This window comes from Copadichromis virginalis, linkage group LG18, assembly GCF_057382275.1.
Source record: "Copadichromis virginalis isolate Kocher_CV1m ecotype Utaka linkage group LG18, C_Virginalis_male_GT1.1, whole genome shotgun sequence".
NCBI lineage: Eukaryota > Metazoa > Chordata > Actinopteri > Cichliformes > Cichlidae > Copadichromis > Copadichromis virginalis.
Window position 1 is genome coordinate 25,544,481 of NC_140635.1, and position 26,149 is coordinate 25,570,629.

The 26,149-nt window shown below is 42.1% G+C and overlaps 4 protein-coding genes across 5 annotated transcripts in view; all 4 read right to left on the minus strand.

Annotated features, from left to right (window-relative positions):
• The window catches only part of gng12a (guanine nucleotide binding protein (G protein), gamma 12a), a 45,601-nt gene extending 38,103 nt beyond the window's left edge, over positions 1–7,498 (minus strand). For both annotated transcript variants that reach the window (XM_085438449.1, XM_085438450.1), the window contains exon 1: positions 7,104–7,498. The gene's annotated coding sequence lies outside the window, so the exon portion shown is untranslated. The remainder of the gene's footprint in view (positions 1–7,103) is intronic.
• Positions 7,499–8,941: 1,443 nt separating this feature from the next.
• The window catches only part of wls (Wnt ligand secretion mediator), a 32,583-nt gene continuing 15,375 nt past the window's right edge, over positions 8,942–26,149 (minus strand). The window contains exons 7-12 of the mRNA XM_085439703.1: positions 13,262–13,359; positions 12,345–12,408; positions 11,598–11,741; positions 11,368–11,451; positions 11,089–11,257; positions 8,942–9,942 (exon numbers count right to left, since the gene is read on the minus strand). Coding sequence (XP_085295829.1) covers positions 9,833–9,942; positions 11,089–11,257; positions 11,368–11,451; positions 11,598–11,741; positions 12,345–12,408; positions 13,262–13,359 — 669 coding nt within the window. The 3' untranslated portion in view covers positions 8,942–9,832. The remainder of the gene's footprint in view (positions 9,943–11,088; positions 11,258–11,367; positions 11,452–11,597; positions 11,742–12,344; positions 12,409–13,261; positions 13,360–26,149) is intronic.
• LOC146687981 (uncharacterized) lies at positions 15,271–18,825 on the minus strand. Its single transcript, XM_085439841.1, has 2 exons — positions 15,873–18,825; positions 15,271–15,625 (listed from the first exon to the last, which is right to left on the minus strand). The coding sequence occupies exon 1, from the start codon at positions 18,165–18,167 to the stop codon at positions 16,635–16,637; it is 1,533 nt and encodes a 510-aa protein (XP_085295967.1). The 5' UTR covers positions 18,168–18,825; the 3' UTR covers positions 15,271–15,625; positions 15,873–16,634.
• On the minus strand, positions 18,324–22,380 carry LOC146687982 (uncharacterized). The gene is made up of 2 exons (XM_085439384.1): positions 22,163–22,380; positions 18,324–21,915 (listed from the first exon to the last, which is right to left on the minus strand). Exon 2 carries the CDS (start codon positions 21,663–21,665, stop codon positions 18,324–18,326), a length of 3,342 nt encoding a protein of 1,113 aa, XP_085295510.1. The 5' UTR covers positions 21,666–21,915; positions 22,163–22,380.

Here is a 26,149-nt window from a genome sequence, read left to right on the forward strand (position 1 = left end):
TCATCCAATGTGTTTACTATTGTACTAGGTGTTATGGTTCTTTCATAAATGTCACCAATGCACAGCCTCCTCCCTCCAACTCTTCCATAGACTCTAATGTTAAAATGGCTCAGAAGGTTCGTTTGAAAATCAGAAGAGCATGGTGTCTTTCCACTGTCACCACGTCCATATAATAAACTCCACAGACATGAAAACTGAGAATTTGGTAGACTAGAAGCTGCTGTCGCTCACGGTGAAAGAATTTCGTCAATACGACTTTTACTTTTCATTTGGGAACGATTTGTTTCGGCCTGACTTTTCTGTTCATTTTAAGGAGCAAAAGTGAGGTGCATGTCTGTGTCGTGTGTATGGAGCCATTGGGTGCAGTCACTATAGCAACCAGGCTCACACCTGCCTGCTTAACGAGCTCTGCCTGCCACTGTGCCAAGATTCATCTTAAGCACTTCTCTTTCAACTGCTGCTGTGTCCACAGTGTTACAGCCATCATTTTACCCTCAAATTGTCGCCATTATTGTTCTCTTTCCAACACCGTGTCTTTCAAAGCTCAGGCATTTAAACTTTTTAAACTGTGTGGATCAAAGTGGAGGGATCACATTTGAGTCATTCAGTGATTCAAAGAATATGACCTTTTAATATTCATTCAGATGTTTTCTGACTCTAAATGTTCTTTTCTCATTTCTTAGGGTTTTCTAATTTACATTTAAAACATTTTCAGTTTTTTTCCAACTTCTTCTTCTGTGTAACGTTCAGCTTTTAGCAGTTCAGCACCTTTGTTTTCAGGTTAAATTCGGGTTTTTTTTTTTTATCTCATTCAATATTTTTAACTCAAAATTCAGTAATTAATTCATTTCAGTGCATACATTCAGATTCAAGCATTCACACTGCAGTTTCTTCAGAAAATGCACTTTCTAGTTATTATTAGTGTGAATGCTTGAAAAGCATTCACAGTATTGTTATTCTAATCTTTATTATTATTATATTTTATTTTTCCGTACGTTTTTTGAAAGCCTACTCCTTCAAAACCGTTCAACTTAGAAAAACCATTCAAACACCGTTAGATTCCTATTCTTTTGGACAACATTGCTTCTATTTTTCTCATTTTTAACATTTATATTTTTAATTTTATTCAACTTTTTTCAACAAAAATTTATAATGTATTTCAATGGGGAGACCCTTCAAATTCTCATTCAACTTACTCATTTTTAAACTCTTACTACTTCCACATACATTGACATAGAGCCACCATTCAAACTTTAAAACGAAGACAAGACATTCAACTATTGAACTTGTATTTATCTTTTCAATATCTATTATACTTTTTCTTCAGTTCCAGTTTAAGTTTCATGATGTTTTTTCACCCGTTTCAGAGTTTATAATGGGTGTGTATGGGACGGAATGTTGGGGCTAGAGTGAGGCAGCTCAACTGCTAGAGTGAGAGGAGCAAAAAAATTAATCTTAAAATCTTTTTTAAAACTGCTGCTGTGTCCTCAGCGTTTGCTCTACAGGTATGATTTTACCCTCAAAACGTAGCCATGGCTGTCCTCTTTCATCCAATGTGTTTACTATTGTCCTAGGTGTTACAGTTCTTTCATAAATGTCACCAATGCACAGCCTCCTCCTTCCAACTCTTCCATAGACTCTAATGTTAAAATGGCTCAGAAGGTTCGTTTGAAAATCAGAAGAGCATGGTGTCTTTCCACTGTCACCACGTCCATATAATAAACTCCACAGGCATGAAAACTGAGAATTCAGTAGACTAGACATTGCTGTCACTCACGGTGAAAGAATTTTGTCAATACGACTTTTACTTTTCATTTGGGAACGATTTGTTTCGGCCTGACTTTTCTGTTCATTTTAAGCAGCAAAAGTGAGGCGCATGTCTGTGTACGTGTGTATGGAGCCATTGGGTGCGGTCACTATAGCAACCAGGCTCACACCTGCCTGCTTAACGAGCTCTGCCTGCCACTGTACCAAGATTCATCTTAAGCACTTCTCTTTCAACTGCTGCTGTGTCCACAGTGTTACAGCCATCATTTTACCCTCAAATTGTCGCCATTATTGTTCTCTTTCCAACACCGTATCTTTCAAAGCTCAGGCATTTAAACTTTTTAAACTGTGTGGATCAAAGTGGAGGGATCACATTTGAGTCATTCAGTGATTCAAAGAATATGACCTTTTAATATTCATTCAGATGTTTTCTGACTCTAAATGTTCTTTTCTCATTTCTTAGGGTTTTCTAATTTACATTTAAAACATTTTCAGCTTTTTTCCAACTCCTTCTTCTGTGTAACCTTCAGCTTTTAGCAGTTCAGCACCTTTGTTTTCAGGTTAAATTCGTTTTTTTTTTTGTTTTTTTTTTAATCTCATTCAATATTTTTAACTCAAAATTCAGCAATTAATTCATTTCAGTGCATACATTCAGATTCAAGCATTCACACTGCAGTTTCTTCAGAAAATGCACTTTCTAGTTATATTTTATTTTTCCGTACGTTTTTTGAAAGCCTACTCCTTCAAAACCGTTCAACTTAGAAAAACCATTCAAACATCGTTAGATTCCTATTATTTTGGACAACATTGCTTCTATTTTTCTCATTTTTAACATTTATATTTTTAATTTTATTCAACTTTATTCAACAAAAATTTCCCATGTATTTCAATGGGGAGACCCTTCAAATTCTCATTCAACTTACTCATTTTTAAACTCTTACTACTTCAACATACGTTGACATAGAGCCACCATTCAAACTTTAAAACGAAGACAAGACATTCAACTATTCAACTTGTATTTATCTTTTCAATATCTATTATACTTTTTCTTCAGTTCCAGTTTAAGTTTCATGATGTTTTTTCACCCGTTTCAGAGTTTATAATGGGTGTGTATGGGACGGAATGTTCGGGCTAGAGTGAGAGAGCTCAACTGCTAGAGTGAGAGGAGCAAAAAAATTAATCTTAAAATCTTTTTTAAAACTGCTGCTGTGTCTGCAGCGTTTGCTCTACAGGTATGATTTTACCCTCAAAATGTAGCCATGGCTGTCCTCTTTCATCCAATGTGTTTACTATTGTACTAGGTGTTATGGTTCTTTCATAAATGTCACCAATGCACAGCCTCCTCCCTCCAACTCTTCCATAGACTCTAATGTTAAAATGGCTCAGAAGGTTCGTTTGAAAATCAGAAGAGCATGGTGTCTTTCCACTGTCACCACGTCCATATAATAAACTCCACAGGCATGAAAACTGAGAATTCAGTAGACTAGAAGCTGCTGTCGCTCACGGTGAAAGAATTTTGTCAATACGACTTTTACTTTTCATTTGGGAACGATTTGTTTCGGCCTGACTTTTCTGTTCATTTTAAGCAGCAAAAGTGAGGCGCATGTCTGTGTACGTGTGTATGGAGCCATTGGGTGCGGTCACTATAGCAACCAGGCTCACACCTGCCTGCTTAACGAGCTCTGCCTGCCACTGTACCAAGATTCATCTTAAACACTTCTCTTTCAACTGCTGCTGTGTCCACAGTGTTACAGCCATCATTTTACCCTCAAATTGTCGCCATCGTTGTTCTCTTTCCAACACCGTATCTTTCAAAGCTCAGGCATTTAAACTTTTTAAACTGTGTGGATCAAAGTGGAGGGATCACATTTGAGTCATTCAGTGATTCAAAGAATATGACCTTTTAATATTCATTCAGATGTTTTCTGACTCTAAATGTTCTTTTCTCATTTCTTAGGGTTTTCTAATTTACATTTAAAACATTTTCAGTTTTTTTCCAACTCCTTCTTCTGTGTAACCTTCAGCTTTTAGCAGTTCAGCACCTTTGTTTTCAGGTTAAATTCGTTTTTTTTTTTTTGTTTTTTTTTAATCTCATTCAATATTTTTAACTCAAAATTCAGCAATTAATTCATTTCAGTGCATACATTCAGATTCAAGCATTCACACTGCAGTTTCTTCAGAAAATGCACTTTCTAGTTTTAATTCAAATCAATTTTATTTATATAGTGACAAATCATAACAGCTGTTTCCTCAAGCTCCTTTATACTGTAACCAAAAGACCGTACAAAACACCAAAAATCACACGACCCCCTACGAGCAAGCACTTGGCAACAGGGTGAAGGAAAACCTCCTCTTTAACAGGAAGAAACCTCTGGCAAAACCAGGCTCAGTGGGGCAGCCATCTGCAGCGACCAATTGGTGTTGAGAGGAATAGTTTTCCAGGCTTCTTCAGGGACATCCTCGTCTTCAATTTAAACACTTAACAGCTGGTATGGCATGGTTGATCAAAAATCTGACCGGCTACTTTCAGTACTGGCTGAAATGCAGCCCCAAATGATGACAATCCTGCCCCCCAGCTATAGATACTCTCCAGACCTCCTCTGTACTCACTGAAAATTATTTGAACCAAATATTTAAAATTTAGATTTATCAATCCATAAGACCTGTTGCCAACAATTTTCGGTCCATTTCTTGTGCAATTTTGCATATGTTGGCCTTTTGTTTCTGTTTACCTTCATTAAGAATAGCCTCTTAACAGCTACCCTTCCAAGGAAACCATTTCTGGTGAGGCTTCAGGGAACAGTAGATAGATCAGCTGAATGACCACATGTATATCTCAGGCCCTGTATCAGGTCTTTCCTGAATTTTTCCCCCTATTCCTAAGGACATGACTTTCAGATAATGTTTATCTGCTAAAGATAGGTTTTTTTTTCTTCTTTATTTTCAGATCTGCCACTTCTTTTTTGTCTCCGACTTGTCCAGATTCCTCACATTTTTAAGGGACATGCTGCACAATATGTTGATAAATCCCATGTTTTTGAATAATATTTCTTTGGGAATTATTATATTGGTGGAAAAAATATTTTATACCTGTCAAACTGTGTTATCCATGGCATTTTTCGAGGATTCAACTAAAGTCGGAGAAGAAGAAATGGAAGCATGTGTTTTTGTCACAGGCTGCTAGTAACAAAGTACTTAGAAATACTTTTTAAAATTGGTTCTTTGCTATCACTGGTTTATCTCTTGAGTTAGATACATTTTTTATTGACCCATAGGTCTGTGTTAAGTGAATCATTCAAAGATCACTTTGTGTTGACTGTACTATCAAACAAATAAGATTCCTCTGAAAATGGTCATATACGGGGACTGGACTGGAAATGAGTGCGATAGCAGTTAATGACCAAAGAACAACTTTGAATGGCTTTCACAGAGCCTGGAGAAATATTGCTCAAGTCCATTTTAAAATTTTACGAGAACATCTGGCTCCCAGGAAGCAAAGTATAAAGAAATGAGGGGTGACTCAAGACTTTTTCTGAGCATTGAATCGGTGCCTGCTAAAGTGATTAACTTTCTCTGACTAATTATTCCAGCGCTGAAAGAAATATCAGTGTTTCCATGAGGTTGTTGTCACGTTACTTAAAGGACTCAGGAATTGAGAGGAGAAAGGGTGTGAATGTAATAACATGTACTTTAGCACAAATACTTTTAGAAACATATAATTTACTCAGTAGCCTGTAAGTCATGCCGGTTTCTGCGTGTGAATAACATGTTGAGAAAAATATGTGAATCTCAGCCCACTAAGGAAGTAGTGAGATCACTGAAAAGACACGAAAGCAGGCACACACAGGCACGTACACACATACCGCCTCCTACTTCAACAAAACTCTCCACTGCGGGGAATCACAGAGAGCTCTATGAGGAAACAGATCCTGGTCTTAGACGGTGGTCACCGCTGCATTTTCCTCCTGCTTGTCAAAAACTCGCTGCCAATCGAGTCAAGCAGCATTCTGTGTCGGAGGAGGAGATGCACGCCATTCACAGATAAAGGATTACAGCATTGGTGACAGCTGCATGTGCGGCCACATCCCACAACTTGGCTCAGATGGGGAAGGAGGAAGGAAACAAAACAAAAGTGATCCTCCATTCAGTCTTGCAGCTTACAAGGAGTTCCCCTCCCCGTTCCTCTCTCATCCAACCGCTGCGTTAAGCAGGACATGGTTCCCATCTCGATCACATAGCCCCCTTCCTCTGTTACTAATCAATTTACATGCATCACACGTCATACTAAATCCTGCCAGCTATCCAGCTAACCTACTCACACAACTACAAATGCAGCGGGTGCCGCTAAAAAAGAATCAATGGGTTTTTTTTAGGTGATAACACGTTGAAACCATCCCAAATCTCATCTGAGGAGCTGTTCTGTCATTTTTTTTTTTAAAGAGCTGAAAATAAGTTGTTGTTTTTTTTTAAAAGAGTCTGTTCCATGTAATAGCATAATAGCAGCCTTATGACTGGACCCAGCACTGTAGGGCTGTCAGTTCCTTCATTAATGAAACAGTAAACTTAAAAGCTTCTATAATGGGATAAAGCAGTGGCACAGATTCGGTCACTTCATCTCTTCTGACTTCTGAGGCAGTTCACTCCTTCAAAATAAAACTTCATGGCATGTCAGGAACGTGAAGACAGGAAATGTATGCTCCTGGGCTTCCACTGTGTGCGGTGTGATCCACTCATGTCGAGAGGAAGCTTTGATGGCAGTGAATGGGGTACTAATGAGTTGGGCTTATCAATGGCTGGTCTGTATTCTGTCCTCCTAATGGCCTGAACTGTTGATGCCCCATGTAAACATCTCAGCCACTTCCCAGGCTCAGAACTGGTTCGTGGTGGGCTTACACTAGTAATGTCCCTACCCATTATACATCTGATTTGCCATGAAGGAAGTGGCTTGGTTTTATTTTCTCTTCTAGAATAATCTATCTGCTTTTCAAAATAAGTCACTATGTGGCAAACACAGTAGGTGGGGCCTTTGGGGAATAATCGGGGCAGAAGGCAGCAGTGTGTTGAACAAACCTTCAGTTAAAAGCTTTTCACCTGTTGAATACCAAACGAATCACACATTTCTTTGTAGACACACAACTGCAGAAATAACATTTGTGTGTCTAAACTGTCTGTGGTGCCACCTAAGTGTTGCACAGGCGGAGGGAGACTGTGAAAGCTGGCAGCTGACAGTAAATATGTCTCATAGTAGAACAGATTGAGACCAACTGTTGCTTCAGCGTAAAGCTCGTTATATCGGCTACTAATGTGACATTTTATCAACATGTTTGCAGTCTTACCTGGCCGGTGTACTGTGCAGTCAGGTATAGCCGTGTCTCCTTCCACTGAAGCCAAACTGTCTCCGTCAACAGACTGGGAGGAGACCTTTCCCTCAGCTCTGTCTCTCACGGCGCAATGTCAGAACTACACTAACGTGTTTACACCACAGACTGTGGAAAACAAGCTCAGCGGAGACCTCGCCGTCGACTTCCAAGCTCAGCTTTCACTTTCTGCGGACGTTTAGAGCTAATTTCTTTTAATTGTGGTTTACTTTTTCTTCTTCGCCAGCTTCCCCCTTTTCTTTCCTTTTCCTCCACTTGGACGCTTTGCGTCGAGAACAGCCGAATTTTGTCGGGAGAGAGGCGGACCAACCGAAACGCAGGACGACCGCCAGCTTCAAGCTACCCACCGCTCAGACGCGACTTCCGTAAAATTTCACAATAAAATGAAAGTCGAGCAGTCTAAGCTACTGCATTATTACATCGAATTTAATCTAAAAAGCTAAGTGTAAAGTTGGCCTTTTAAATGTAAATTTGCTGTTATTTCTGCATCGGTTGCCACAGATAACGAGAAATGCATTTCTAATAAACACTCTTAATTATAAAAAATTAATAAAATTAAAGCACACGGGAAATGGTTTATATTTTAGTGAGGTCCTGGTGTAAATATTCATTGAGAATTGGAAGTCTAAAGTCACGGGCCACTTTATTAGGTACATGCTAGTGCTTTGGTGGATTCCCTTTTCCTGTGTGAATTGCAGCCTTCGTTTTCTGTCTTTAGCTGACAGGAATGATATCTGGTGGTCGTCTACTGCTGCTTTAAAATTCAGTGCGCGGTGCCTTTAGAGATTTTCTTCTAGTATGAGCCTGAAGCAGTCTAGCCATTGTCCTCTGACATTAACCAGACAATTTTAATCCAGATTTCTGGATATTTTCAAACCTTTCTCTGTAAACCCCCAGACATGGTTGTGTGGAAAAATCCCAGTAGATCATCAGTTTCCAAACTACTTAGAGCAGCCTGACACCCAACAACCACAAAGTCACTTAAATCTTTTTTCTTCCCTATTCTGTTGTCCGGTTTGTATTTCAGAATGTTGCCTTGACTTTGTTTACCTGCCTAATGCATTCGGTGTGATGACATGGGAATGGCTGGTTAGATATAAGCAGCTTTTCCACAATAACGCAGCTGGTTAGTATATATGAGAGAATCAACTCAAAAGTTCTGTCTGTATTGTATTACCTACTCTGAACGTGTTTAATCATGCTACATGCATGCTAAAACAAACAAACAAACAAAAAAACCCGAAACAAAACAAAAAGACCAAAAAATACTCAGCATATTATTTAAAAACACTAAATTAAACATCAACAGTAACAAAAACTAATGTAAAAAATAAGGATTAAAAAGAAAAACAAAACAAAGCATTGGTAACAAACTACACAGAAAAAATACAGTTTTACTTGGTTTTACATCAACTATAACCCGGAAAGAAAATTTCTAATCAAGATATACTCAGTAGTAGCAACACAGAAAGCTGCATTCAGAGTACCAAAGTCCTCTCTGGGACCAACATGCAGATATGCAAGAAAATTCTCAATGAAACACAGTAAAGATTTTCCCTTATTCTTAATGTTTAGAATAAACACTGAATCTGTTTCCTGTTACACCAAAAGTCTCCAGCTAACTTGACAAAAGTGAAAGCAGCACTGTCATTCTGCTGTTAGCCTTGCTGAGGCGCACTCTTTCCTTTCTGTGTGCAGCAGAAGTGTCCAACGGTTTATGCATTAAAACCCTTCACAAAAACACATTTTTATTTCTTTGGTTGGTCTGAATTAAAAGAAAAAGTCTTAACAATACACACATTAAGTAAAAGTTTTTATTTAAATCAGCATAAAAAGCAAATAAAAGAGACTAAACTTAAAAAAAAAAAAAAGTGTAATAGGCTACAATCAACTTCAAAAATATTGATAGAGCTGGATGCATATATTTTGTGAAGTTGAAAATAAGCACTTTATGAAAAATAGATATCGACATTGTAACCAAATAAACATACAGTATGCATTTCCCAATGTGGCTATGGTCTGTACATTTCCCCAGTGAGAGATATATATATTTTTTTTTTGTTTTTTTGTTTGTTTTTTTTTAAAAGGACTTGAATGACTAATTGTGACAGCAGTACTCCATATGATCTACTTTCTATGACACATACGTTTGTGACAGGTTCTGAACGCCTTGAATGAGAAAACGCCCCCTAATAAAGCAGAAAATCAAACCACGTGTCTAAAACATCTTGCAGTCGGTCTTCGTCAGCTCAGGTTTTTAAAACAAATGGCACAGGAGTGCGACAGCGGCTCACGCCACAAAGAACTGCTTTCGTCTCCCTGTAAAGCAGCTTTTTCAGTACCAGACTTTGTGTGAAAGGTATTGTGCAACATTAACAAACACCACATAGTTTACAATAAAGTATGAAATGTGAGAAGAAATTCCACCGTGAAATGAACAGGACTGATAGGAGTGCTGATATTCAGCCTTTACAAATACAAAAAGACACTTTGGGAACATACTGGCTTTTAAACAACCTCGTGGTTTGATGCCAGAGAGCAATTTCGGGGTGATGGTAATTGCATGCAAGGTGGATTGTCGATCCCATTTTAGAGCCACTTCAGACATAAAGAGGAAGCCTGTTTGATTACATATACATCAGTGGTGGAGCAGAGAGTAGATGGGAGTCTGCGTAACAGTGTTAAATCTATTCCTGGGCTTCTTTGCCAGTCATCTTGTAGACCACAGTGGGACCATCGAGATGCGTGATAGTTGTGGTCAGATGGAGGTCTTCGCCGCTGTTCGCTCCGCCATCACCTGCACATAAAACATCATCATCACATTTTTCAGGACATCTTTAGTCCTTTTTGGGCTTTTTCCAACTTTACATTACTGCAGGCAGGAGTCTGTTGCATATCAAGCTGCTTTAGCTGAATTTCATTTACATAAACACTCTCAGCTTGCGCAAAGCAGAAGTGAAACTAGAGAGCTGAAAAAGTAAATCAAAACATGGAGAGTGAAGCTTGGAGAGAGCTGCTCCTCCCACGAGACCCCTTGACGCACTTCAGGGAAAGCTTCCAAACTTCAAACCCTCTTTTTCTCTCTCTCATGCCACTGACGTCAGGAGATGGATGGATGGTTTTCATTACTTCCTTGCTCTTCGCCCCACCCCCTCTCTTCACTGTTCCCTTCTTTTCCGCCTGGAAGGAAGCCTGGTGTCCATTAGAATCTCACTCTCAGGCCAAAGAGACCCTTCTTTCCCCTGGGAATCAAGCCTTTCTCACTCACTCCAAAAAACAAACTTTGGATGAATAGGCAGCTTTACAAGAGGAGACAGATACTTGCTCTCTATTAGATTGAAGTAAGAGCTACTGGGGGCATTAATAAAATCCATCCATCCATTCGCTTCCGCTTATCCTTTTCAGGGTCGCGGGGGGCGCTGGAGCCTATCCCAGCTGTCATAGGGCGAGAGGCGGGGTACACTCTGGACAGGTCGCCAGTCTGTCGCAGGGCCAACACACAGGGACAGACAACCATTCGCACTCACATTCACTCGCACATTCACACCTAATGGCAATTTGGATTTTCCAATTAACCTATCCCCACTAACTGCATGTTTTTGGACGGTGGGAGGAAGCCGGAGTACCCGGAGGGAACCCACGCAAACACGGGGAGAACATGCAAACTCCACACAGAAAGACCCCGGTCTGATGGTGGAATTGAACTCAGGATCTTCTTGCTGTGCGGCAACAGTGCTAACCACCGTGCCACCGTGCTGCCTGCATTAATAAAATTCAGCTTTAATACAATGAAGAGAAAGGGGTTACGTCTAGGAGCAAGCAATAAAAACTAGCCTTATCAATAATTTATTGCCATGATTTGGTAATTTTTAGAGACCAAAATAAAAAAATAAAAAAATAAAAAAGCGGGTTAATTATAAGGCAAGTAGAAAGGTGTACTTACCAGTGATGCACTGACCACTTGACTGCTCATCTCCATAGTGTTTGTGAGACGGTGCATAGAGAAACATGATGGCGAACACGTACAGATTCCACATACCGTAGATGCCAGTGAAGAAGGCGCTGTTCACCTGCACTGTGTGTTCTCCCCAGTGCCAGTGACCTTCATTCACCTGGACCAAAACCAAGAGAGATCATTTTTAATGATTTTGTCCTTTCAATGTCGTAACTGGCCCTTACTCTGAGACACAACAGATTCCGTAACTTTATGAATGAGACTCACCTGACTTATGATGAAGAAGATCACTGTCAGTGCAGCACAGGCCAGAGTGACCAGCATGAGGAATTTGAACCTAAAAATCAGACCCTAAAATGATGACAGTGGGATTACTTAGTAAGAAAACATTAAGCGTCACAACACTGTTAGGAGTGCATTAATGTGTGTGTAAGATAATAAAAAACCTAGATCTAAACACACTGGCATGACAAACTAACTAAACCGCAGACACACACCTCATAGTGAAGCTGTCTGGCCTTAGACATGGCAGGGAGGGACATCCTCTTGCCACTAATGTTGCGGAAGACTTGAAAAACCATGAAACAGAGGAAGAGAAAGTAGAGACACGCACAGATCCCTGCCACAATTATGAAAGCCATCTAAGGAAACTTGTCAAGGAAGTAAGTAGTAGTCGTCGTAGTAGTCGTAGTCGTACTACTAATAGTGAAAATAGATGAAAAGGTTCCACAAATTTAAACTTACAAAACACATTTTCACAATAATGTCTGAGGTGAAAAAACTTATAAAGTTATACTCATAAACCCACAACTCTATTCATGCAGTTATGGATCATTGTATAATATATTTTAAAGCAGCTAAGGTGACCAAAAAAAATAAAAAAGGTTGTGTGCTGATGAATTTTACATCAATCAGATCGCCAAGCAAACAAAAATGGATATGCACACGTAAACACAAGAACCCTCAGCAATGCACATATGGCATAACTGAATGTTTCATATCATCATATTAGTCAAGAGAATACAGTTGCCAGTTTGTGCAGAAGCCAAGTGCAGTTTGGAAGCTGGCATAGTATCAATGAGGAAATTAATCTGTTCCAACAAATGAAGCAGAAGATCAACCATAACAATGTTTATTCATGCTAAACTCAGAAGTCATGCTTTGGTAATTTACTCTGCCATAGGGTCTCCACTGTCATCATTTCTCCCTAATGAATGTTCAACAATTGGTCATAAAAAGGATACAGCCAGCTCTGTTCCTATGTCCGAAGCCCAGATGCTGTAGAAGGGATTTTTCAGCTGGACACCTCTAAGGAGGAGAAAAATAAATAAATAAAAAAAACAAACATCAAGTATGACAGAAATCTTTTTTTATATACAGACACACTTCGAAGGAGTAATATGATAACACACAACCCATGGAAAAGAAAAATACTGGTACAATGCAGTACATTTAACTAATTTTGAACAATTAGCCATAGCAGTTGCAAATAAGGAGTGACTATTGTGGTTTGAAAAAAGAAATTATATAGTCTCCTGATGAGTATCTGGACTCAATTAATAGTGTCATGTAAATAAATCACAAAACTTGCATAGAATATGCTCATTAGAGTTAAAACGGGGCATTATCTAGGGCAGCGGTCCCCAACCTTTTTTGCGCCACGAACCAGTTTATGTCTGACAATATTTTCACGGACCGGTCTTTAAGGTGTCACGGATAAAGACCCAGGGAAACCAAGTTAAGCATAAAAACAATAAAATAAAAAAAAAAGATAAAAATTCCAGAAATTCCCTCCCCCCCGGGCCTCAACTCTCGCAGCCTGGTACCAAACGACTGGGGTTGGGGACCGCTGATCTAGGGTATATCGATTGGCTAACAGCTTGTGAGTAACAAATCAGTAGCCAATGAGCATGCATTGTCTTCAGCTGTTATCAAATCAATCCATTCCCTGTACGTCTGGTTTCCAAACAGAGACCGCAAAAAACGCCCAGTTCAAAGGTTCATAAACAAGACTTTGCCAACCAATGAGTGAGGTCACGGTGGCTACGTCCATCTTTTATACAGTCTGTGGTTTGCTGTAAACGCACCTCTATAATGCAATGGACATACTCAGTTTTAATATGGTTATTTAAAACTGTGTTTAATGAAAACTTAGTCTCACCTCTCACACATGTCAAAGATAAAGAGGCAGAAGGAACCAAACACGACAGGTCCGACCTGCTTCCAGTAAATTGAGAAACGGTTCCTCTCTGTCTGGTCCTGAAAGAGAAGCACAAAACAGACAGATGTTTTTCACATTTCATCACTTACTGCATGCTACCTTCTCGAGGAATGGCCATGCTATAGATGAAACAGATGTCCTTTTATAAACACACCATCTTCATCAGAGGTTTTGATTTGTGATTGACTGATTGACTGGACTGCGATCTTAAAAATCAACTAATGTCTGTGCTCACTGTCACAGACATGTTAGCCAGCAAATGTAGATCTCACAGTCAGTGGAGGGTAATTTAGAAACTATGATAACTTCTGATACTACGAAGACCTACAGTGGGGCAAAAAAGTATTTAGTCAGCCACCGATTGTGCAAGTTCCCCCACTTAAAATGATGACAGAGGTCAGTAATTTGCACCAGAGGTACACTTCAACTGTGAGAGACAGAATGTGAAAAAAAAAAAATCCATGAATTCACATGGTAGGATTTGTAAAGAATTTATTCGTAAATTAGGGTGGAAAATAAGTATTTGGTCACCTCAAACAAGGAAAATCTCTGGCTCTCACAGACCTGTAACGTCTTCTGTAAGAAGCTTTTCTGTCCCCCACTCGTTACCTGTATGAATGGCACCTGTTTGAACTCATCATCTGTATAAAAGACACCTGTCCACAGCCTCAAACAGTCAGACTCCAAACTTCGCCATGGCCAAGACCAAAGAGCTTTCGAAGGACACCAGGAAAAGTATTGTAGACCTGCACCAGACTGGGAAGAGTGACTCTACAATAGGCAAGCAGCTTGGTGTGAAAAAAAATCAACTGTGGGAGCAATCATCAGAAAATGGAAGACATACAAGACCACTGATAATCTCCCTCGATCTGGGGCTCCACGCAAGATCTCATCCCGTGGGGTCAAAATGATCATGAGAACGGTGAGCAAAGATCCCAGAACCACACGGGGGGACCTGGTGAATGACCTGCAGAGAGCTGGGACCAAAGTAACAAAGGTCACCATCAGTAACACACTACAACGGCAGGGAATCAAATCCCGCAGTGCCAGACGTGTCCCGCTGCTGAAGCCAGTGCATGTCCAGGCCCGTCTGAAGTTTGCCAGAGAGCACATGGATGATACAGCAGAGGATTGGGAGAATGTCATGTGGTCAGATGAAACCAAAGTAGAACTTTTTGGTATAAACTCAACTCGTCGTGTTTGGAGGAAGAAGAATACTGAGTTGCATCCCAAGAACACCATACCTACTGTGAAGCATGGGGGTGGAAACATCATGCTATGGGGCTGTTTTTCTGCCAAGGGGACAGGACGACTGATCCGTGTTAAGGACAGAATGAATGGGGCCATGTATCGTGAGATTTTAAGCCAAAACCTCCTTCCATCAGTGGGAACTTTGAAGATGAAATGAGGCTGGGTCTTCCAACATGACAATGATCCAAAGCACACCGCCCGGGCAACAAAGGAGTGGCTCCGTAAGAAGCATTTGAAAGTCCTGGAGTGGCCTAGCCAGTCTCCAGACCTCAACCCCATAGAAAATCTGTGGCGGGAGTTGAAAGTCCGTGTTGCTCGGCGACAGCCCCAAAACATCACTGCTCTCGAGAAGATCTGCATGGAGGAATGGGCCAAAATACCAGCTACTGTGTGTGCAAACCTGGTAAAGACCTATAGTAAACGTTTGACCTCTGTTATTGCCAACAAAGGTTATGTTACAAAGTAATGAGTTGTATTTTTGTTATTGACCAAATACTTATTTTCCACCCTGATTTACGAATAAATTCTTTACAAATCCTACCATGTAGATTCATGGATTTGTTTTTCACATTCTGTCTCTCACAGTTGAAGTGTACCTCTGGTGCAAATTACTGACCTCTGTCATCATTTTAGGTGGGGGAACTTGCACAATCGGTGGCTGACTAAATACTTTTTTGCCCCACTGTAAATCAAGCTTCAGTAGTTGCAAAATTCTCTGACCTGTGACATCTCACATTTGATGATGCCTGTTCACAGGAGAAACAGGCTCCATCCATTGATTTCCAAGAAATAGGAAAAATACCAAATATTTCATCCGAACAACATTAGCAGTACATTCAGTGAGTGTGAGGTAGATTTGTGACAGACAGGTGAAGGACACACAGAAATACAGATTCTTTGATTTGTTAGTAAATGTTCTGTCCTTATTGTGCGTCCCTTTGCCCAACTTGACAGACAGCTAACGGTTCCAATGAACATTGGAGGCGGAAGTAAGTTTAAGGCTTTTTACTTCGTCAGTAGTTCAATGATTGACATCCTTTTCTTCCCGTAAAACTAAAAACAAACACAAAGTAAATGTCACAAGATGTCTTTTCCTCTTTACACACACTTCTAGGATATGAACTATACCGTTATATAGTATGTGTAATCAACAGCGACTCAGTATTGATCACAATACAACTTAGCGAGTTTAGCTTCCTCAAAGATAAACATAGCACATGAAATAACTGGTTTCTAAACAAATCTATGTAATAGAAATGCACCAAATAAACTTGTAAACATGTTGTACATTAATACTCACAAGCAATAACTCTCCAAGGCAGAAACGTTTTAAAGAGCAACAACATATTCTGCAGGCTAACAAGCGACCAGCTTCCTGTTTCCTCTACCCACAGGAACACAGAAAAACCCCACCAAAATAAAAGCTGGTGAGTATTTCCACTATGACCAGCAGAGGGTGCTGAAGAGAAAGAACCTATGCATGCCATAACACTCCCCGTCTGGTATTGTAAAATACCATTATGAACCAACTGAAACATCATAAACTGCAAGATTTTACAGATTATATCTGAATACAATGTTTACCATCATGACACACATACTTCTCAGTCCTTTGGGGACATCAATAACACTGTCTCTGACACAGGTCTCAGGTAAGTATTAATAGTTCCATTTCTCGAGACCCTCACTTCAATCTTCCTGACCCTGCCATCCTTATCCAGGAAGATCTGGTTGACAAGTCCCATTGGCCATTCATTCCGCCTCGCTTGTGCGTCTTTGATGAGCACCAAATCTCCCACCTTGAGGTTTGTATGGTTACGTTGCCACTTGTTCCGGCTTTGCAGTGTCCCTAAGTACTCCCGTCTCCATCTGGTCCAAAATGTGTTTGCAAGGTGTTGAACTTGCCTCCACTGCTGTCGATGGAGATCTTTCTCAATAAAATTTCCCGGAGGGGGAAGAGGAGTGCACACCTTCTGAGTGAGAAGCATGGAAGGTGTCAACAGGAAGGGTGTGTCAGGATCTGTTGTGATAGGAGACAAAGGTCTAGCATTAATGATGGCTGTTATCTCTGCCCTCTCAAACTGAAGAATCGACGCAGGGAATTGATGAAACTTGATGCGTCCATCGACTCAATCAGTTCAATGTGCACAGCACGTGTGCTAAGACACGTAAAAAGAACAGCCCACCTTCTGCTATTTGCCTGGCCTCCTCTTGTGCGCCTTGTGACCACAGACCAAGGGCCAAATACATCCAAACCCACGAAGGTGAAAGGAGGTTCGGTGCTGATACGATCAGAAGGCAGATCTGCCATTCTTTGCTCAGTTGCTTTCTTCCTAAGTCTGTTGCAGGTGATACAGTTGTGGATAATCTGTTTGATTAGCCTCCTTGCTCCTGTAATCCAATATCCAGCAGTACGGACTGCACCTTCTGTGAACACCCGTCCCTGATGCATTACTCGCTGGTGATGGTGTTCTACTATCAACTTGGCAACATGGCTACCACCTGGAATAATGAGAGGATGTTTCTCCTTGTAGTCGATGTTGGCGTGTTTGAGCCTTCCACCTATCCTCAAGAGTCCTTCATCATCACAGTAGGGATTGAGTTTTTGTAAAGAGCTGTGTTTTGGTATGTCTTTACCATTAGCAATACAGGCAAGTTCCTCCTCAAACATTTCCTTCTGCACACTTTTGATGACGACAATCTCAGCCTTTGTCAGTTCCTCTGCTGTGCGAGACTGTTTGCAATGATGCCATGAACTGCAAGAGGGACCTTCATCTTTGCTCTTGAAGACCTTTGCAATATGAATGAGCAAACTAAGGGCCTTGAGGAGTTTCTTCAAAGAGGAAAAACGTCTGAACCTTTGCGATCCAAGCAGAGACCCATCATTACTCGTGTGAGTGACAAAGCTGCGTATTTCATCATCCAACTCGGGGTCCACAAGGTCATAGGTTTCAGCTTCTCTTGTAACACTAGCTTGTAACAAGAAGGCAGGTCCTTTAAGCCAGGCACTGTCACCAAGCATGGCGGCAGGCACCGAGCGTGTGCCTATGTCAGCAGGGTTAGAGCTCGTAGGGACATAGTGCCATTGTTTTGGTCCTGAAATCCTCCTGATTCGCTGCACCCTGTTGCCAACATATACATAGAACCTCTTCGTCTGGTTGCTTATATAGCCTAAAACCACACGACTGTCTGTGTAGAATTCAACTGCCTCAAGATTTAGGTCCAGTTCACTTGTGATGACTTCAGCAAGCTCTGCAGCTAAAACAGCAGCTCCCAATTCCAGTCTTGGAATTGTATGAGCAGATTGTGGGGCCAATTTTGCTTTCCCTAGAACGAAGCCCACCTGATGGTTCTGATTTTCGCCAGTGGTCTTTAGGAAAGCAACTGCTGCAATGGCTTTAGTGGAGGCATCTGAAAAGATGTGTAACTCTTTTCTGATTGCTGTTGACATCGTAGCAGAAGCGTAGGTCCTTGGAATATGTACATTCTTGAGATCGACAAGAGATTCTTTCCATGTATCCCACTCGGCCTCCCTTTCTCTAGGCAGTGGAGTGTCCCAGTCTAGGGCCTCACTTGAAAGTTCTCTCAGCAGCATCTTTCCCTGGATTGTAACCGGTGAAGCAAATCCTAAGGGATCAAAAAGACCATTGATTGTAGCTAAGACACCTCTCTTTGTAAAGGGCTTCACTGTCTCTGCTACTCGAAAGGTAAAGGCGTCTTTCTTTAGGTCCCATATCAGACCAAGACTTCGCTATGTAGGTGTCACATCAGTCTCCAGATTTAGCTCTTTAAGCCCCTTTGCACGGTCATCTGGAGAAAACGCATCAAGAACCTCAGAGCTGTTTGATGCTATTTTATGCAGGCGAAGGTTAGATGTGGCAAGCATTTCCTGTGCTCTCTTCATTAGATCAATAGATTCACTGGCTGTGGGCCTTGACATAAGCGCATCGTCAACGTAGAACTCCCTCTTAATGAAGCGTCGTGCATCTGATCCGAATTCCTCTTCACCATGAGCTGCTGCACATCGAAGGCCGTATATAGCTACGGATGGTGAGGGGCTGTTGCCAAACACGTGAACCTTCATTTGATACTCACAGATGTCATTGGCAGGATTGTTGTCTTCATGCCAGAGGAAGCGCAAATAGTTTCGATGGTCCTCTCTTACAATGAAACTGTGAAACATCTGTTCAATGTCAGCGGTTACTGCAACAGTTTCACGTCTGAACCTCAACAATACTCCCAATAAGCTATTATTGAGGTCAGGTCCAGAGAGGAGAACATCATTGAGACGCACGCCATGGCACTTTGCACTTGAGTCAAACACAACCCTGATCTGATGCGGCTTCTGAGGATGGTACACCCCAAACGTAGGTAAGTACCAGCACTCCTTGTCCACCTCAAGTGGAGGAGCCAGTTCAGCATGGTCACGATCAAATATGTCCTGCATGAAAGCAAAGAAATGCCTCTTCATTTCAGGCCTTTTTTCAAGGGTGCGCTGAAGAGAGGATAAGCGTTTGACGGCCTGGTCGCGATTGTTGGGCAGCCACTGGCGAGGTCCCTTAAATGGAAGTGGCGCCACCCAGCTGTTGCTGTCATCTATGAACATCTCTCTCTTCATGACCTCTAGGAACAGTTTGTCTTCAATAGAAAGGCCGATTTTGTTATCGTCCTCGGATGTATCAAAGATGGTGCTTCCAAGAGTGCATGCCTTAACTATAGGTGTTTCGGTGGTAGGGAAGGCTTTACGCTCAGACTTGGACCCATAATTCTCTTTGATATGAACCATATTTGGACATGGTCTGAAATAGGATGGGCGATTGTTCTCAAGCACATTAGTGTGATAGGCATCCACAGCTGCAGGCTTATGAGCATCACCTAAACAGACGTCACCAATGATGACCCATCCCAGGTCCAGTTTCTGTGCATATGGGGCATTGTGAGGACCGTTTCTATGCTGCCTCGCTTTGTGGACACTAAGTAGGTCACGTCCAAGTAAAAGGAGGATCTCAGCTTTGTGATCGAGTGGTGGGATGAGATGGGCTATTGGCCTTAGATGAGCATGTTCTGCTGCCACCTCAGGGGTAGGTATCTCAGCTCTGTTACTCGGAATGTTATTACATTCAATTATTGTCAGCAGCGTGACTGATGTGGCTCCGTCTAGTGACTCCACTACAAAGCCTGTAGCTCTTCTACCCATCATTTCTGTTGTTCCCGCACATGTACGAAGTGTGAATGGAGACTCTGACCCCTCTATGCCATAAACATCAAAAAACTCTGACCTGGCAAGTGACCGATTACTCTGATCATCGAGCACGACATAAGCCTTTGTCACTCGCTCTGGCTGCGCTTTTGGGAAAACCTTTACCAAGCAGATCTTAGAACAGGATCTTCCTCTCTGCGCTTCTCCACATACTTCAGTACAAGTCGATGTTATAGCAGGCTGAGTTGTCTCTTCTGTGCCCTCCCCGCCATGACCAAAGAGAGTTGCAGGAGGTGGTCCTGGATGAAGGGCAGAGATATGATTCCTGCTTTCACATTCTGTACACTTGATTGTTGTGCTACAGTTCTTGGCCATGTGACTAGTGGAAGAACAGCATCTAAAACAGATACCATTGTCCTTGAGGAAGGTCTTACGCTCCTCAATGGGTTTATTGCGAAACCCTCTGCAGCGCTTGAGGGGATGTGGCTTTTTATGAATAGGGCACTGCCTTTCCACATCACAGGTTTGCTCTCTCACGCTGTCTTGGCCAGCTTTCCCCTGTGATATTTCCGTCTTGTGAGCAGAGACCAAACCCTTATAGGTCTTCCTCACTGTAGTATCTGATCTAAAGTGGTCTGTTGTAGATGCTAAGAGCCTGAAGCCTGGATCATTGCGGGCTTGTGCCTCTCTGCAGACAAAGTCACAGAGAAAGGAAAATGGCGGAAAAATGACACTATGGTCAACTTTATACCTAAAACCCTGAGAGAGCCACTTTTCCTGGATATTGTGTGGTAACTTGTCCACAATTGGAGCGACACCATGTGCAGTGTCAAGATAGCTTAGCCCTGGGAGATAACCCTCTGATTTTGCTGCCTCAACCTCTTGCAGCAGGTCACTAAGCTCTCTCAGCTTAACAGGATCTTTGCTACTGACCTTTGGGAAGTTTGTAAGCCTGTCGAACAGTGTTTTTTCAATTATCTCTGGAGAGCCAAAACATTCCTCCAAACGCTCCCAGGCTTTGTCCAGTCCAACTTCAGGACGACAGACATGCACTGTCTTTATTCTTTTCACATGCCGTGCTGAGTCGTGCCCTAGCCATTTAATAAGGAGGTCCAACTCCTCACTGGGGCTGAGTTTTAGTCCACTGATTGCATTCAGAAAGGAGGATTTCCACGCCCAGTAATTTTCAGGGCAGTCATCAAACTTTGTGAGACCAGCATTAATAAGATCCCTCCGTGCCAAGTACCTTGCTATATCACCCACCTGAGCACCGCCATCTGGTAGGAGTTGAGGTATGACTCGATCAGGCGACCTTTCCCTTGTGCTCTCTGGTGGGTGCGGTGTTGAGTGGGGATAAATACCAGACTTTGGTTCCTGAGATAGCCCTGATGTTGGAATGGCTTTGTTTCTCATTTTGAACAAGTGAGATTCAACATATGGAGTACCAAAGCTTTGCCTGGGTTGAATCGTGGGCTTCAGCTCATGAACAGTTGACTCTCTATGCTCTTCCTCTGGTTTAGCACTCTCGGTTGGCTGTAGATGCTGCTCCACATACTGCCGTGTCCTTTCAGCAGTCTCTTCAAAGGCTGGTTTCCTTTCAGTTTTGACAGACTCCTCTGCTGCAACCTCAAGGATGCTGGCTTCAGCCATAGCTGCTGCTACCTCCTTTTCATACTGTAAAGTGTTCAATTTGGCTTCTATGCGAGCCTTTTCAATCATCATTTCTGACTCTATTTTGGCATAATCAGCTCGTGCGCGAGCTGCCTCCAGTTTAGCACGAGCTGCAGCAGCGGCTCGACTGGCTGATGATCCACTCGATGCTATAGAGGCCACTGACCTGGTCTCTAGAGCCGACAGCTGCGTTATTTCTTTTGTGACTTGTGTGTCCTCCATCCCACAATGCTGCTGTGTGGCAAGCGTAAGCAGTAGTAGAGATGAGACGTGCTGGCAGACGAAGTTGCTGTCTTTGATTATCTCTGCCTGCTGAGAAGCTGCTTTTTTACTGTTCTGTCCTTATTGTGCGTCCCTTTGCCCAACTTGACAGACAGCTAACGGTTCCAATGAACATTGGAGGCGGAAGTAAGTTTAAGGCTTTTTACTTCGTCAGTAGTTCAATGATTGACATCCTTTTCTTCCCGTAAAACTAAAAACAAACACAAAGTAAATGTCACAAGATGTCTTTTCCTCTTTACACACACTTCTAGGATATGAACTATACCGTTATATAGTATGTGTAATCAACAGCGACTCAGTATTGATCACAATACAACTTAGCGAGTTTAGCTTCCTCAAAGATAAACATAGCACATGAAATAACTGGTTTCTAAACAAATCTATGTAATAGAAATGCACCAAATAAACTTGTAAACATGTTGTACATTAATACTCACAAGCAATAACTCTCCAAGGCAGAAACGTTTTAAAGAGCAACAACATATTCTGCAGGCTAACAAGCGACCAGCTTCCTGTTTCCTCTACCCACAGGAACACAGAAAAACCCCACCAAAATAAAAGCTGGTGAGTATTTCCACTATGACCAGCAGAGGGTGCTGAAGAGAAAGAACCTATGCATGCCATAACAGTAAAACAATTTTAGACGTAACTACTGAAATAGCACTGTGATAAATTACTCAGATTAAAGATTAATTCTAGAGGATATTTGGACCTGTGCAGTTATCCAGCATAGTTTTGTGACTTGGCGACACAACTTGTGCCTCAGCACTCCATAACCTCACACTGTAACCACTCTAGCACCTTTATGGTTCCTAAACACTTAAAGTGCAATAATACCACTGACAGTTGATCACTGAATGTCAAGGAGGGAAAAATTAAAAACAGACTGAGCTACAACACTGGCATCCTATTACATAACCACACCCAAATTCAGTGAGCACTTTAGAATGACCCATTTTTGACAAATGTTTGTAAAGGCAGACTGACTGGCTAGGTGCTTAATTTTATACAACTGTGGCAACTGAGCTGAAAACACCTGAATTCAAAGATTAAGAGGTGTTCCTCAATACTTCTGTCCAGACACTGTACCCAGGATTAAGACGAAGATGAAAATATCAACAGGCACCATCATAATATTGAGACTTCTCTGCAGAAGGACCCAAAAGGCTCATCATGCTGCTTTACATGAAGAGATCCTGCTGTATCATGCCACAAGAAGAGCTTTAAGGAGACGACGTGAATGTCTTCAAGTAGTTACGGTAGTAAGCTACTTGAATCCAGAAAGAAAGCATTGGGAAAGGACTGAAGTTTAATATTCAGCACAAGTTGACCAAGCTGAAAGAGTTCAGAGTTAATACACACCAGAGGTTATAAATGATGCCAAAAGGTGTGTCTATTAGATGTTGACAGGGAGAGATCTAATAAACTTTTGTGCAGCAGATACTTGGATGAGTAATAGCACGAAAAGGACAAGTGTAATTAATAAAGTCTGTGATATCTGCAGAGACCAACACCAAGGATTTGGAAGTTGTTTGGCAACATAATAAGCACACCTGTCTAATGTATGGAATTTTTTAAGACAGCAGAGTCATCAATTATTTAGTAGTCACCTGACCATCTTTTTCTGTTTTGATTAGTCAAAATGCCTGGTGTGAAAAGTCTTCATGTACACAGTCTGAATCTGTCGTTCAAATTTGTAACAACATGATCAAACACTTTAGCATTGTATAGTGATTTGCTGGCGTCTCTACGTGTTACAGTGCAATTAATACACACACACACACACACACACACACACACACACACACACACACACTTTGTTTATGCAAAGTGGGCGGGTACTGGGATAAAACTTCTCTAGTAGTCTCACCAAAGTCATCTGTCAATGGGAGGAACAATACTGTTGTATGACAAGGTGGGAAGTACATGAGCCCTACACAAACACAGCCTCAAATGTATGAAGTGCCATAAATGTCAGCTTTTGATCTCACAAGAGCAACTGAACATCTGCATCACACATGTAAAATGTACCAGTCTCTGATCCAACAGGGGACTTTTAAAATATGATGTTCCCTTCTATTAACATCTGATAAAACCCATTTGAAAAATACAGTGATTGTGCATACATTGTTAATCATATCAGCTCAAGCACAGATCACGGCTGTCATGCAAAACTGTCTTGAACTTTTACACATTAACATAAAGCAAAATTAGATAATGAACAGAATAAACAGGTTGTACAGAGCAAAACCTTGAGAACAAGCAACCAGGTTTAAGAACAGGCCATGGAACCACACCACGTACAAGCTCAGGTGTGTCAGGTAGAGATGTGACATTGCTGCAGAGGCTTTAGCATGCCAACGAAAACAAGTGGAGCAGAGCCAGCCAGCCAACAGGAGAAAAGCCTGCTGTGCTACAGTCCAGAGAGTTGAGGCGGGACAAAGAGACGATGAACCTGTCTGAGGCAGACATGGAGCTCATCAAGACAATGGTCACTGTGTTCAGGTGACCAAAAAAAAGCTGATGTCTGATCATCTCCGTGACTGCCTCAATCCAGGCCAGATTACAGACGTCAGATAAAAATGACCTGCGATTCTTTTGTGGGATGACAGCAAAATTCAGGGAAGATTTTGATGGCTGGTACACAGAGATCACACATCTTCAGTTCTTCTCTGCCCAGAACCAATGTTTCAAAGAACTGTGTTTCCTGGACAAAAATGACAACAAGATAAAATGGGCAAAACCACTTTTCCAAACTTTATAGTGTGACGTGTAGGTTTTTAACATGAACCCATGACAAGACTCAAGTTTTATTGTCCTTATTCAAAGAACAAAGCTTTAAGTCATGAGAACCATGTGGGTTTTTTTGACATTACTGAAAACAAACCCAAACAAATATGCATATAATGAAACACTGAATTGAACTCTTCACATCTGTCAGATGCGGATGCGCAGGCAGCTCAGTGCGCACTCGCGGAGCAGATACTGCACATGGAGCGGACATTCCCGGACTCTCTCATCATTGCTCTTGGGGACTTTAACAAAGCCAATCTGAGCCATGAGCTTCCCAAATACAAGCAGTATATTAAATGCCCGACCAGAGAGGAGAGGACATTAGACCACTGTTACAGCACGATCAGCGGGGCCTATCGTGCGGTGCCCCGCGCTTCACTCGGACTTTCTGACCACGTCATGATCCACCTAATCCCCGCGTACAGACAGAGGCTGAAGCTCTCCAAACCTGTCGTGAGGACTAAAAAACTGTGGAGCAACGAGGCTGTGGAGGAGCTTCGCACGTGTTTGGAGTCTACAGACTGGGACACACTGAAGGCTGCTTCTAACAGCTTGGACGAGTTTACGGACACTGTCACCTCCTATATCCACTTCTGTGAGGACAGCATTGTGCCATCACGCACCAGGGTGAGTTATAACAATGACAAACCCTGGTTTACTCCTAAACTCAAAAAGCTGTGGCTGGAAAAGAGAAAGGCGTTCAGAAGCGGAGACAGGGACTGCTACAGAGAGGCCAAGTACAGGTTCACTAAAGAAGTGGACATTGCTAAACATCAGCACTCTGAGAAGATGCAGCAGCAGATCTCAGAGAATGACTCGGCCTCTGTGTGGAAAGGTTTTAGGAATATCACAAACTACAAGCCTAAAACCCCCCACTCCACTGACGACTTGCTCTTGGCCAACTCCCTCAACGACTTTTACTGCCGTTTTGACGAGCCATCAGGCAGCCTTCACACCTCCAACGGCCCCAACAATAGAGACACTTTGGACACTAATTCCCCCACCTCTCCCCCCTCCATAGAGCCATCACCACCTTCAATCACTTCACCTGCAACACCCCCCTCCTCACCCCACACAAAAGAGGATTTCACACCACCTCCTCCCACCACAACTCTTCATATTCATGAAGCAGATGTGAGGAAGCAGTTTAAGAGTCTGTATGCTCCAAAAGCTCCCGGCCCAGACGGTGTGTCTCCTGCCACCCTCAGACACTGTGCAAACGAGCTGGCCCCAGTGTTTTCTGGCATTTTCAACTCCTCACTGCAGGCATGTCATGTGCCTGCCTGCTTCAAGTCCTCTACCATAATCCCTGTCCCCAAGAAACCTAGGATCACTGGACTAAATGACTACAGACCCGTGGCTCTGACATCTGTGGTCATGAAGTCATTTGAGCGCCTAGTTCTCTCCCATCTCAAGACCCTCACGGCCCCCCTCCTGGACCCCCTGCAGTTTGCATACAGAGCCAACAGGTCTGTAGACGACGCCATCAACATGGCCCTACACTTCATCCTGCAGCATCTGGACTCCCCAGGAACCTACGCCAGGATCCTGTTTGTGGACTTCAGCTCTGCCTTCAACACCATCCTTCCAGACCATCTCCGAGGCAAGCTTTCCCAGATGAATGTGCCTGA

What these genes read in the sequence shown, in the direction of transcription:
- LOC146687981 (XM_085439841.1), bottom strand. Translation starts at nt 18,167, where the DNA reads ATGCTGCTGAGAGAACTTTCAAGTGAGGCCCTAGACTGGGACACTCCA.
- LOC146687982 (XM_085439384.1), bottom strand. Translation starts at nt 21,665, where the DNA reads ATGGAGGACACACAAGTCACAAAAGAAATAACGCAGCTGTCGGCTCTA.